This window comes from Parambassis ranga, chromosome 13 (assembly GCF_900634625.1).
Source record: "Parambassis ranga chromosome 13, fParRan2.1, whole genome shotgun sequence".
NCBI classification, from domain to species: domain Eukaryota; kingdom Metazoa; phylum Chordata; class Actinopteri; family Ambassidae; genus Parambassis; species Parambassis ranga.
The window spans coordinates 18,629,255-18,643,691 of record NC_041033.1 but is presented as its reverse complement, the minus strand read 5'-3'; the positions used below and the strand labels follow the sequence as shown (position 1 = coordinate 18,643,691).

The 14,437-nt window shown below is 40.9% G+C and overlaps 1 protein-coding gene across 4 annotated transcripts; it reads left to right on the top strand.

Annotated features, from left to right (window-relative positions):
* The first annotated feature begins 5,481 nt into the window (after positions 1-5,481).
* On the top strand, positions 5,482-13,171 carry spartb (spartin b). Of its 4 annotated transcripts, none has more exons than XM_028420435.1 (8): positions 5,482-5,697; positions 6,105-6,940; positions 8,313-8,510; positions 9,734-9,875; positions 9,982-10,176; positions 10,264-10,422; positions 11,180-11,270; positions 12,065-12,269. In XM_028420435.1, the coding sequence occupies exons 2-8, from the start codon at positions 6,110-6,112 to the stop codon at positions 12,267-12,269; spliced, it is 1,821 nt and encodes a 606-aa protein (XP_028276236.1). In that variant the 5' UTR covers positions 5,482-5,697; positions 6,105-6,109. The 4 variants fall into 4 exon arrangements, with proteins under 4 accessions (XP_028276236.1, XP_028276238.1, XP_028276237.1 ...); XM_028420437.1 differs by lacking the exon at positions 5,482-5,697 and adding an exon at positions 11,465-11,511 and having other exon boundaries at positions 6,110-6,940; positions 12,065-13,171; XM_028420436.1 differs by lacking the exon at positions 5,482-5,697 and having other exon boundaries at positions 6,110-6,940; positions 12,065-13,171.
* Positions 13,172-14,437: the final 1,266 nt, after the last annotated feature.

The following is a 14,437-nucleotide window of genomic DNA, read 5'->3' as shown; positions in this document are numbered from 1 at the left end:
AACATGCTGCGGGTCATCAATCATCAGGCTTCTGTGTTCCACAGTTTGCTGTTCAGTGCGTTATTTAGTAATTTATTATGGAATCATCATCATCTAAATAAAGTCCAAACATTCGATTAAAGGTAAGACACTTGATTGGTTCCTTGTTTTCTTCTGTCTTTTCGATCTGCTGCTGGCTGTCTTGATGTGGATGTAGCAGACCAATATGTTTGGCCTCGCTCCCACACTTTCCTGCCAGTGACATTTTACTGTCTGCATGTGTGTGAATCTTCCATGACTGTCTTTGTCATTAGCATGGCTCATCCACGTCATATCCTCCTCTTCAATAGGGTCAGTGACTTTAAGGATTCACACACAGGATATTCAACATGCACATCACATGAAACATGAGCTGACTGAGACTTTTTAGGTCAGCAGACAGTTCTGCTGTTTAAAACATATATGATGTAGACGGTCATAAACATTAGTGACAAAAGATGATCCTTTATATCTGCAGCTCTGCTTGGGCAGGAAGGAGTATTTATCAACCACATAAATGCTGTTCACTCATTAAGCCATTCACAGCAGAAGCTGAAGCTGCTGCTACCTGCAATCCTGTTAATGAGGTTAAAACTGTGAGAAGCAGCAGGCTGAAAATGAACTATAACATGTTTATGGTTTTTACAAAGGCAAACGTCTTAACCCCCAAAAACCCAAAGCAGGCTGCACAGCATCCCGGAGCTGGGTTTTATAGGTAACATGTCTTCGTTTAGGGCAAATTACCTCATTTTTTTCAGTCATTTCTCCCGAAAAAGAGCTCATGCATGCAGGCCTGTCAGACTGCTGGAAGAACTTATTATTATTATAGCCTCTGGTAAAGATAATGACGCTTTAACAGCTGAGGGATTTATTTAGGAAACGTATTTACCTTCAGCGTATACATGTGCAACACTATAAGGCTGTTTCAGATTTGTTGTGCCCCATTCATCCCCACATGGCGGTAGTCAAGCTGGGGACAGTGTGTGTTTTTCCAAATATCAGAGCCTTGTTTCAGCCTGGACGGACACTCGGGACTCTTGTTGGAGTCAAAAAAGAACAGGATCTGTATGCTCGTAAATCAGAGGGTGGGACAAGTTTAGTGGAGGACTGTGATCCAGTTCTTCATTAAAAAAAATCACACTCCTGCAACTTATGCAGATATTAACCTGGAACAACAGACACATTACAGCTTCTTAAGAGTCAGCCGCTGTGATCCAAGCACAAGCGATTCATTCAAACACATGGAGCACTTTCCTTCAGTATTTATATCATAATTAGTTCATGTGTCCAAACAGCTGCATGTCATGGGCCTCTCATGTCGCTGTGTAACTGTCTGAACATTTTTCGTGTAATCCAGATGAATGAAGGATGATGTTTCAGGGTGAAACATTTTTTGGGAGGCTTTGTTTTGGCCGGTGCATCTACAAGTGTGCACTTTAGGGACAATAATTTACAAGCGTCAGTGAAGGGTTGAGGGGGAAACAGTGACTTAAAGCTTCTGATGTCAGTTTATTCATATAGATTTATACAGCTGTCTCAAAAATAACTAAATGTGGGACACAACTGGAACATCTTGTTTCATCCTTAGTTACCTCTTTTCATCTGAAAAATCCAGAAATAAATCAGAATTGGTTTTAAATTTTAAGGAAGATGGCAGAGAAACTTGCAGATGTTTGACTTCTAATAACAAACTATAATTGTTTCCTGAACCTAACCAGGTAGTTTTTGTGTCTAGTCCGACTGAGGAACAGCTGTAACATGTGAGAAATGGCCGGCAGCTCATTCAGCCGTCTACGTGTGAGGACATGCTCAAAAAATGCAACATATGTTTTGACACTATCATTAATGGACTCATGCGTCGTCCATTTTCCTCCTTGTTGCTGTTGCACGATTTCCATCTGGTTTTGTCTGCAAACATGATATAGGTCATAGGTCTTTGCATTAATAAATCTCTTTAAATCAAAGACACAGATCTGTTATGGGTTTAAGGGATGTTTGCATTTAGTCACAACACAGAGTCCAGTATGTTGTTTTAGGTTGATGTAACAGCTCTCCATGTCTAATAACACAGCTTCCTTATTGTGCTGTCGGCTTATTTAACAGGTTTTCACAGTGACCTATGTATGACAAACATTTTTCTCCTAAAGTGAAGCTAAAGCCACATAGTAGCTTAGTAGAGGGTTAAAAGACATAAAAGCTCATATTTATGAGACACAAGCAGGAACTGGTTTACACAGGAGGTTTAACCTGAGAGCCCGTCAGCTGGGGCTGCACTGCCTCCTGATCTGTATCCTTCAAAAATAAACACAGAGCTGTGACCTGTCATTAGGTCAGTCACTTTTTTCATAATTATTTCCAAGAAAAAACACATATTTACAGTGTACGCTGTGTGTCTGAAACAAGTCTGTAACATCACATAAAATGCAGCAATGAATATTTAACATCATTGTATCCATAGCTGAAAAAATAAAAAAAAACAGAGTGTGACGTATAACTGACTTCAAAGGGAAGGCATGTTTTGATCTGCTCAGTGATTAAACTGAAGACCAGCAGTCTAGAAAAACACGAGGTCAGGCGAAGGGGAGGCTTTTTATGGAAGAACAAAATGAAGATTCAGAAAAGCCAAGCTTCATCAGAGGCTTATTCTCAGCTCTAATGACATGTTTCACGTATCATGTATGTGCAACATATTTAGGCTCAAATAAGTGCGTTACAGCTGAGGAGGAGTGAAAGCATGTGTGTGTCGTTTGGATGCTGGCTGTCTCATCATACCTCGTTCATCACTGTGTTGTCATCTCCTTCAGTAGCACAAGAAGTACTGAAACTCTCAGAGAATGCACTTGTTTTTGTTTTTGGTTTCATTAAATCTTAATGTGGCTTCTTGCATGTGGCAAATGTTCCTGAAGAACAACAACAACAACAGTTGAAGAGGTCTCAGAGTCTCTGCCGCAGACCCCTCAGTCTGTGAGAAAAGGCACAAATATTGCTCATTTTTGATGATTTAAGTGCACATAGCAGTATGTGAGAGGAATAGAGACACATGTGTGTACAGTAGATCCAGTTACAGGTAGAGCTCACTGAGAGGAAACATGTCGAATTTACAACCTTCCTATGAAGGTTCATCTGGTAAAATCATTAACAATATTCAGACATGCTAAAATATATCTTATACACCCCCGTGCTACAAAGGAGCACAGTGTTCAGTGTATGTTGTGTGACTGTGTGTCCACATTTTAAAGAAAAGTGTTTAAATTCATTCTGGCGCTGCATGTTTTCGGCTGAGAAGAGAAAATGTAGGTTGGGGTGAAGCAGGATGTGAAGCTGAAGCCATATGGAATTAACTCCACATGTGTGGGGAGCGTGTCCAGTCTGGTCCCAGTGTGGTGCTGGTATCTGTGTACGAGGAGTGCTGGGAATCTGTCAGACCAGAGACTTGACGAGAGTCATGTTTCTTCCACGCCTTTGTTCAGGCTGTCACAGAAGAAACTGCTACTGCCTAAAGAATGAGACTGAGACATGAAAGAGTGTGAAACAGTCATTTCTGCATTCATTATGCATGTTCATTTGCACTGCTGGCTCTAAAACCCTGCACAAGGCTCTTTCGGTTTGATGGTCATGTGCTTAAACTCAGTCCATTTAATAGTCAATAGGGGCACATTTTAAACCGAGCGGCAGGCCTAATCATTTCCATGCTTGGTTTAGATGTTTAAATCATGAGGGTGTAAAAGCTTTCATTAACTTGAACTGTACTGCTCTCTCCTCCTCTCCTTATGTTGTTATTTGACACAGGATGTGGCGCCCTCTGCAGGCAGTACTCACAAAGCAATCTTTAGACTTCATGTAGAACAGAAGTGCAATGGTTAATAGGCGCCTGTGGCATTTAAGTAACAAATCTTCTCTTTTTGTGATGTGCAGATAGATTTTAACATAGTCATAATGAGTCTAAAGGATTTTATTGTAACAGAGTGCCTCCGATAATACTTTTTTTGATTTAATTGTTTTTAGTTTGTCTGTGCTCATCATCAGATGACCCAAAGAACCTGGTAAACAGATCCACTCCTGTTGTGGGTGGTCAGTAAACATTCAAAGGTCACGTACTGTCAGCTCCTGAAGAATTAAACAGGCTGCTCTTTGGTCTTTTACCCAAGAAATCATGTGGGAAAGCAGATTTCTCAACAGCTGGGCGGCCTTTCAGAGGTCATCACAGCCTTCAGAGGGTTTAAAAAAAATAGCCTACATCATTTACAATGCTTGGTATTTTTCCATGATTGTCACATAAGCATTAAAGGTAGCAATGGCCACTTGATTATACTGTACTATGTAATAGAACCTGGAAGCTATATACAACAGTTAACACAACAATTTCTTAATAATTATTATTGCTGACAAAAGTAGTTAAATGCACATGAAGGTTTAACTTGCTAACTTGCTAAAAAATGTAAAATATTATCTCCATCTTTATGTACTTTTAATGTCTGTAATTAGACCCTACAAAAATCCCTTCAAAACAACCAACGCGATCATTTCTGTATGTTTTAGGTCGCCATGTATTGTATTTATTTTGAAAGTACTTCCCAGAACTTATTTTTATTTTTTTGGTCCGCTTTGACGCTAACTTGACAGATTTAATATGTTGCAGTTCTATCTTGTCGCCGTGAGAGGGCAGTGTTTAGTAATTCACTTGAAAATACATCACCGTCAGCTGTGTTCACGTAACAAACGGAGGCAAAGGTAACTTAGACTGTTAAATTATACTGAAAACATTTTAACTGCATTGAAGTAAAAACCGTAAAAAATGGCGTTTTTGGGGCGAGTTATTAGTGACAAAGACGATTGCTAGCTACAAAATAAACAAGCTAGCAAGACCGACGTCATTCCTCCGTAAGATGGCTTGTTTTGAAAGTTTCTGGAAATAGTTATGCCTTTTCTCTCATATTGACGCACGCAAAACCTTTATTTTGAAAGAAGGCTATTTCACGGAAATGCTTGTAGTTTGTTGGGGCTCGTTTGACGCTAGTTTATTTTAATGTACTGCAGTTACATACTTCCACCACAAGAGGGCAGCGTAGTACATTGCCGATTCATGTATTAATCGTTGATGGTAAGGGCTGGATGTTAAAATGCACTACGTTCTGTCATCAATGTCGTTTATCTGTCGCTTGCTGTTTAGGTTGTTCAATATATTTTGAAAGTACACGCCGGAAGTGCCGTATTCGTGGTATCTCTGCATTGCTGCTGCTTTGACTAGAACTGCTGCAGTTTCTTATAATGACCAGCAGGTGGCAGTAAAACCTGTGATTCTACATCCCAGTACCACCCAGACTGTTTAACGCCCTCTAATGGCCACAGGGTGAAACTGAAGAAATAGTAAAAATACGAATCCTGGTGAGTGTACTGTTACTTCCGGAGAATACTTTCAAAATAAAACTACAACTAATTCTTAAAAATACAGAGCGTGGCGTCACTTCCTGTCACGATACTTTTGCTTTGACATGTCAACGCTGTTATGTGTAATTATTTAACATCACCAAACACCGCTTGTCTACCAGCAGAGGCTTAACTCCGCCAGGAAACCGGCTTCCTGACTGAATTTAACGCTCTTCGATAACTAAACGGAACATTACAAGACAGCTAAGTGGACAAAACAAGCTGTTCTTCGGAGTTTTCCTCGTTCACTGGGTAAGTACAGACACTGTTAGCTAAAGGGGAGCTAATGCTAAACAACAAGGATAAGTCCACAGACTGTATTTATGTCGCTGGTGACACAGTGACATGACGTTGCTGAGCTTTAGCGGAGACGTTAGCAACTTTATCGCCAGGATTAGCTTGTTTTAGCCCTACTTTAGCGACCTGTGTTACACCAGATAAAGCCACTCACATGACTTGAATCAAGCAGATACCTTATCATTCAGAGGGAGACTAATTAGTTCACCTGCACGTCACATTGTTTCCTGAGTGATACGTGACTTCTGACTGTGCATAAGGCAGCTTTAAGAAAGGACATGTGAGTAGAACAACTTGTCCGAGTACTTGTGCCTAATTGTTGCTTACATAGAATAACACAGTCACGAATTGTTTTGTTTCAGAGGGAATGGAGAAAGCCAAACAAGATGCATTTGACAATGCAAGACTTCAGGTGATCAAGGATGGCTACGAGAGGGCCTTTGAGTGCCTCAATGAAGGACTCACAGCAGATGAAGCTGGAGACAAGACAAAAGCCCTGGAGCTCTACAAGCGAGGGCGACAGCACCTCCTCCGGGCCATCAGTGTTCCCTCTAAAGGGGACGAGTGTGTCGGCAGCTCCTGGGAATCAGCCAGGCAGATGCAGCAGAAGATGCAGGAGACGCTGAACAACATCACCACTCGCCTGGCCATACTGGAGACCAGCCCTGACTCTGGACCTGCACCCACACTGAGCTCCGGCTGTGCGTCTGCTCCTGTTGCTTCAACAGGTCTTTACCCAAAACTAAATACCAAAGAAAAGCCAGAGATGCCGCCTTCAAAGAACCAACTGTCTACTAATGGGCAGCCTGCTGGAGCTGTAGGAGGAAAACCAGCAAGCAGTGGAGTGAATCTGCCTGTCTCACCCACCAGACAGCCTACAGCTGTGGTTGAACAGCCTCCAGCCTACTCTGCTCAGGCGGCCGACGGCCACCTGTCTATTTCATATGGGACAGACTCAGGGGAGATGTCCCTGGTCGGGGATGAGTTCTACAGCCGCACATCTAACTCGACCCCCTCGCCCCAGAGTATGAGTGAAGATGGAGAGGAGCTGCTGTACATTCCTTATGGTGTACAGATGTTTTTTGTTACATCTGAGGGGCAGGTGAGCGCTCCATCCTACCCAGGCTACCTGCGGCTGGTGAAGTTCACCGGTGAATGCCCTGAGAACATGCCCACTCGACCTCCAGCATTTCTGCAGGTAAGAGAACATGTTTCTTTTCCACACATTAAACCACAAAGTGTGAAAGGATGAGATGAAGCCGGCCTGTGATGCAAGTAAAATGTGGTTACTGCTATGTCATCAGTTTAGCTAGCTTGTTCGTTTGTGGCCTTTAACCTGATTTTGTAAGATGTTTAGTCAGCTCTAGGACCACTGTGATTACCGAGGTGATAGGATTGTTAATAATCAATATCCTTCATACTATGGATGTGTTCATGTTGGTGCTGTTTGCCTAGTGCTGTAATCCATTAGCCTCTACAGAATTTTAGAACACTATTCCTAGATCTGGCCTGAATTGTAGTCATCACACATATCTTAAAATATAAAATATATGTATATTTAAATGATAATGAAGGTACTGAACTGAGTCAAATACAGAAATTAAATGCAGGATTAGAAATGTAACAATAACAAACAACTAAAGTTTGTGATCCTGCTTCCATCTCTGACATGATGGTCATGATGTGTTGTAGTATTTGGTTTTCTATCTTGTAAATAAACTGAATTTGCTGCTCCTGCTGCTCTACTTAATGTTTTAAGTGCAGCTATCTCTTTATTGCCAACAGGAAGTAAAGTTTTTAGATGTTGGAGATATTGAACAGTTGAGCAATTTTCTTTTTTTTCTTGGTCTGCCTGTAAAACAGAGTCTCTTTCTTTATGGCATGTAAATGTTGAGTTAATTACCAGGTTTGTTTGCCATTTAGACAAATCAATCATAAAACTAAAGGGGTCAAAAAGCACTAAAGCAAACGAACCAACATGCAGATATACTGCACTGTTATTTCATCAGCACACAGCCTCGTAAATGTGGAGGTCATATACAAACACTACAACCACAGATAAGATAAGAAAATACCTAAGGCTGTGTACATACTCTTGCTGAAAGACCTTAATCAATACCTGATCAGACATCTCCAACATACGCAGTTTGTGCAGTTTGTGCAGTTTGTGTTTCTCCATCCTGGCTTCTCTGACTTTAGTGGGTCATGAGACTGAAATCTGACTCGTCATTGGGGAATTTCCCAGGTGCTATTGCCAATGGGTGACATCAGTGACTCACATGAGTGAGAGTAATTATATAAGCCCTGCTTACACTGTTCTGCCCTTTAATCCTGTTAGACATGCAGTCATAGGACAGCTGTGTCCTCTGCTTGGTCCTCTAAGACTCTTCACTGTGTTGCTCTCATCTGAACCACTGTCAGACGTATCAGCATGTAGCTGTAGTTCACTAAAGTATCCTTGTTTCATTTGATGAAATTCCCACACCTAACTGTCAGTACACATCATCCCATCACCGCACATTTGACTATTGTTTAATAAAGTGTTTTTATTCTGTCCTGCATCCTCGCAGGTGTGTGACTGGCTGTATCCACTGATGGCCATGAACTCCCCGGTGTTACTGTGTAACACTGGGGTGTTTATGTTTCCGGACATGATGGCACCAGGTCCAGGCTACTATGTGGGGGTGGTGCTGTCCTCTGAGCTTCCTGCTGCAGACAGAGAACTGTTTCGGGACCTGCTGTCTCAGATGACAGACCTCAGGACTCAGGTCTGTGTTTCTGTGTTGTCTGATGTTCGATAAAGCACATTTTGTGCATTGTTTGGTAAACAGTTGCAAATGAGCCCAGTATATTAGAATATATATATATATATATCTCTCTCTCTCTATATATATATATATATATATATATATATATATATATATATGTAGATATGTAGATATATAGATATTTATATATATATATATAGATATATATAAATCAAAGATACAGCCTAATGAAAATTTGTTCTCTGAGCATTCAAAGTCACCAAAGAATTGTTATACAATGCCTGTTGGCAAATCCTCTTGTGCCAGTGAGAGGGACAGAGAGCTATTTTAGATAAATGACACAGTGTTAGTGCGTTCTGCCGCTGTCAGTAGTTACAGGCATGTGAAAGTGCTCCCATCCTCATTTTGCAAAGTTTCCAGTTCATCATTGTCTGATTGTGCAATACACACTGGTTATGAGTTCTGATGCAGATGAAAGGGCAGACTGTTAAAAGTGTGCCAGACTGATGCAAACAAACAGCCTCCACCCTTCTCCCGGTTGGCTGCCACAGTCAAATATTGAAGCTCAAGCAACACTGCAGATATTAAATATTAATTGGTGCTACTAACATAGTGCAGACTGCAGGGATTCCAAAAATGTTTCGCTGTATTAGTCTTGAATGAAACTCTTGCTGCTGCTTACTTCTGATCTGGCACCCTTCCCCATGTTACCCCTGCCTCAGCACTGTGGGGATTTGACACAGGCAGGTGAGGAGAATTAATTAGTTATAATGCTCTTATCTGCAACCGTTAGGACAACCTCAGAGCTTCAACTGAAAGACAAGTGCCAGTTCAGCCATGATGGAAGGAGAGACACTGGTGCAGAGTGATGCCAAACAGGGTTACTTTTAATGCAGTCAGAGCTGGCTATCTTCTCTGAAGGACATGGTTCTCCATTATAAAGTAGTAAGCAGTTTGTGTTGTTTTTATTTTTGGGACAAGATTTGAGTTGCTGCAGCTGCATGGAGATGTTTTAAAATGGCTTCCTGTTTGGGGTGAACAAATGGTGCATTGTAAAACACAGACTGAGTGGAGGTATTGTGTGCATCAGGCGGTTGCTTGGAGATGTGTACAGCTTGTGGCAGACAAGTTATTCAAAGATTTAGACTGACAGCTAGCTCTTATATTTACCTAGTATTGTGTCTTCATCTTACATCAGCTGACTAATGTGTCTATACGATCAGGCTCCAGACGAAGCGGCAGAAACCATCAATCTCAGCCAGAAAGTGTCTATTGTTACACCAGAGGAGCCTGCACCAGCTGAGACAGAGGAGGGTAAAGTTCTGCCTGAATGGAGTGAAAAGGTGGCATATGGCATTCTGACAGGTACGGTCACATATCCTCATGTCTTTTAATTGATTTTTTTTTTAAAATGATTATTCACAATCATCAGTCCAGAATGACACGTGTGACAATGTGTCATCCTGTTTAGGTGCGTCATGGTTAAGCTGGGGTCTGGTGAAAGGAGCCGAGTTCACAGGCAAGGCCATTCACAAGGGGGCATCTAAGCTCAGAGAACACATCACTCCCGAGGACAAACCCGCCCAAGTCAGTCCTACAGTCACTAAAGGTCTCCATGTTGCCAAGCAAGCGACAGGAGGAGCTGTCAAAGTCAGCCAGTTTCTAGGTACGCCTCGGTCAGCGTGTTTTTTCTGACCTTGTGTGTCGTTATTTGGCAGCGAACCTCTAATTAAGTAATGCTGTGTTGCTGCAGTGGATGGGGTGTGTACTGTTGCTGGCGCAGTGGGTCGAGAACTGGCGCCACATGTGAAAAAACATGGAGGCAAGCTGATCCCGGAGTCCATGAGGAAAGACAAGGATGGGCGTTCCAACATAGATGGAGCCATGGTGGTGGCTGCCAGTGGAGTGCAAGGTACAGTGAGTGTACACTTTATATTTCCTAAGAGTAGCGTATTTTTCGGACTATAGGTCGCACCAGAGTATTAGTCGCACCAGCGGGCCAGCGTAAATCACTACTTTTAGCGTAGCGTTTCCTCCTAATTTCTTCTTAACTTAAGTGGTGCGGCTGCAGGATATTGAGAGTGAGACACATGCATTTCAACAAATCCTCACGCGGAGAAATGATTAGCTTTACCGCACAGAAATTCCTATAAACATCCTGTAAATGAGTAAAAGGCAGACTACTGTGCGCTATAGCTGTCTGGAATTAGCGACACATCGGCTCAGCTGCAAGCACACAGTCCATGAACGTGCACGTCACCTATGCTCGGAATGCAAAGTGTGGACAAGCTGGAGATGGAAGAGAACCGTCAGGAGAGGGACAGAACAGCTACTGTTATATTTGTAAGGGGACGTCAGGACACAAGGCTAACTATATGTATTGGACACTTAAGTAGCATGATACTAGTGGATGACAATATACATGCGTCTTCTGGTTGGATGATACTCTTATTGGTGAAATGTGTTACAGAAAATGGTTGATGCAAGAAATAAACCTACATTTTAGATAATAGTTAAACTCAAAACCACTGTGACCCCTTATCTCTTGAAACGTGACATAAATCCATAAGAATGCACTGTGTGGCAGACAAACAGGAATTATGTATATGATGGCTTCTCTGTAACTTTGCTTTAATGCTGTTAGTAACGGGAGCTTTGTGTTTTCCCAGGATTTGCCACTGTGTGGACTGGTTTGGAGGTTGCAGCAAAGGACATTGCTACAAACGTAGCTTCAGAGACGGTCACTACTGTAAAACATAAGTAAGTTTTGCCTTCTGTTTGAATGTACCCGTTCCACTGCAGTCACTTGCTTGAAGGCAGTTTAAATTTTTGTTGAACACTGCTTGCTCAACAGGTTTAAAATGTATATTTTACAAATGACCTCCTGGATTGTGCAAAGCAAAACAAAACCAAACATGCACTCACTCATATTCCTGTTTCAATTTACTTTGCAGATTTAGGGGTCTACAAAACATCTTTGACCCACCTAATGAGAAGAAGAGTAATTTCCCCTGATTATACACAGCTCTTTAACTCTTTACACCCCTAATCAACAGTAACATTTTTATAATCTTGCACAAAAGCATGCTTGAGTCTAATGCTGCACTACCTACCCTGCCTGTGTGCTAATTCACACCAGGGTGCTGCTTTCACTCACCTCTGAAAAGTCGACAATGTTTCTGTCCTGCCTGGCCTTCAATTTTCTGTGAACCTGTCCTACCAGTGATGATCATTTATCACTGATTTCTATAGGACGACCATGACCATGTGATAACGGAAGTTATTTGCACCATCCTCTCTGTAGGATACATTTGGTGTATTAAGCCTTTGTGGCCTAGCATCATTGAATTTTCAGAATTAAAATATTAACATCAGATTTTGGCAGACAGAAATGTCTCTATTCCAGATTGCATGGGTGTAATCCTCACACTGAAAGTCACACACAGCATGGTATCATCACGGCCTCTTCACAACATATTAATTGATTCTCTGCAAAAAATCCTCTGTCTCCCATATCCCGCTCTGACATTTCATAAAATCTGACTCTGATGAAGGTACGGGGCAGCTGCAGGACAAGCCACAGACCACGCTGTCAATTCCGCCATTAACGTCGGTATCACTGCCTTCAATATTGACAACCTGGGGATCAAAGCTGCGGTAAAAAGGACTGGAAAGCAAACAGCGCAGGCCATTTTGGAAGACTACAAGCTTCAGGAAAAACCAGGAGATGGGAAGCAGGTCGAGAAATTGGAGAAATAGCTGTTTTCACCAGATATTGTCTGCAATGCCTTAAAACATAATTTGTATTTTCTCTAATATAATAAGTATATATTTAATGATTATTTATAAATCACGTAATATACTTACAAGATACCTTCTCTTATATGCATATCCTATACTTTGATAAAGCTCCTAAGCACTTTAATTTTTAAGTTAATATGAAGTAGATGGACCTAAATATGGAAAATAGATAATATAATTGAGGTACATAATAATTTATACATTTTAATATTCAGGTATTTGCAGTTTAACACTGCCGTTTGTATGAAGAGAGCATTGCATCATTCTAAACTAATCTTTAATAGTTTTTTGTGGAACATTGTGTTTTTTCTTGATTCTGTACAAGCACATCATATACTATGGTATGTGTATCAGTATAAGACCAAATATTTTCAGCGGCACTGTTTTTCACTGCGTTTTGAATGTATAGTAATCACTACTGCCCACCATGCATGCAAATATCAAGTGACTCTTCAGGAATATTTTGTTAAACTTGCCCTTAGTCTGTGTGAAGATCTGTGACTGAGTCATGTGTTTTGTATTTAGAACCACCACTTAACTCGGCTCCACATCTTTGAATGATTACCTGCCTCAGTTTGCAGTGCTGTCTTCTGTTGTCCGGTTCAGTTGTAGGGATGAACATTCAGAATGTTGCATTTCATTAGGACTGCAGAGTTATTTAATGTGATGTGTGAACAGACGTTTCTTTGTTTCCAGTCCAGAGTGATTTGGCTCTTTATGAAGTCTAGCTTTAAACCTTCAGAAGGTAATTGTAATTTTCAGATGGGTTTGAAGTTATCTCTAGTTGCCTTTTGAGATTCATTTCTCACCTGAAATACTTATAATAAATAAACAGAAACACATATTAAGAATGTTTAAAATGTTGGTGTCAGAATCATTTATGTTTGGTCCACATGAAGTTCACATGGGAGCAGATACCACTGCATGGACTGTGTCAGCCCCATATTGCCACCTAGTGACTGGATAGATTTTGCTTCAGGCTTTAATGAAAGGTTTGGTAAAAATCTGTTGTGTTGAAACATCCATGTTAAATGCATTTCACCAGATGTTTTGGAATGTATCACTTTCTGAAATTAGTTTGTATGAATTTTAATTATTAGACTTTATTATTAGGGCATAAGTCACTGGGGTGCATTCCATAACGACCTGAAGGTCGGGCCAGTCCCACCTGGTGGTTAAAAAAAACTCTTTAAGACACAAAGTAGGATTCCTGGATGCAGAGCTGAGCTTTGTTGTCCATAAATTAATAGGAGGCAAAGAGGAATTGATCCTGGCACACAGTATTCATCTCTTGGGAGCAGTTGATGTGTTCAACACCATTGCTATGGCAAGAAACTTTGGTCAGGCTGTCAGCTGGAGGAAGTGTTTGATCCACCACTAGAGAGAGCCAATTTTTCTGTTGTCCAAACTGCGCTTCAGACTGAGCCATAATCAGAAGATACATAAAAATAAAAAGTGTTTCTCTTACTGCTCAGGTGCTGTAGTTTTATCTGACTGGAGGTGTCCAGCCAATACCTTAATATCCTGATGATTTTAAAGTGTTAGAGGAGGCAATCATTATAATATTTGTTAAAAATCTGTATCAAAAAGACTTGAAAAGTGTCCACACATTTTGGCAGGACAAACATAGGCTACATCTCCAAGGTGCAGTCACAAATTGTTTCCATTTTGAGATAGAGGTAAAAGAAAGGTAGCAAGAAAGTTGTTTTTTAAGTGTATTATTTTAATACCTTTTAGTATATGTGCTGATCAGCAAGGTAACTGCCTGACCATAATCTTTTAATGCCTACTGCATGCCAGTTGGACAGAAGCCCTACATAAATGTAGTTTCTGGCATCAGGTTGAACAAAGTCAAAAATGCTGACAGAATGTGTCATATACTTTTAAGTTATTCACTTATAAATATTAACCTGTGGAAGAGGAGTCTTTTTTGATGATGTCATTTTAAAATTAACCATAAGGCGCTTATGTGCTGATTCCTAGCTGACATTATGTTATTTTAAATGAACCAAACATCAGTACACCAGTGTTTTAACAGGTCGAATGCATAGATCGTTCAAATTATTTTTGCTGTTCATTACTGTCTCTGTCTGTAACGCTTAGAACCGGAAGTAATCACGCATGTT

What these genes read in the sequence shown, in the direction of transcription:
- spartb (XM_028420436.1), top strand. Translation starts at nt 6,110, where the DNA reads ATGGAGAAAGCCAAACAAGATGCATTTGACAATGCAAGACTTCAGGTG. An exon ending in TGACAGACCTCAGGACTCAG is followed by an intron (nt 8,511 to 9,733) that starts GTCTGTGTTTCT and finishes CTATACGATCAG; the next exon opens with GCTCCAGACGAAGCGGCAGA. An exon ending in GGCTGCCAGTGGAGTGCAAG is followed by an intron (nt 10,423 to 11,179) that starts GTACAGTGAGTG and finishes GTGTTTTCCCAG; the next exon opens with GATTTGCCACTGTGTGGACT.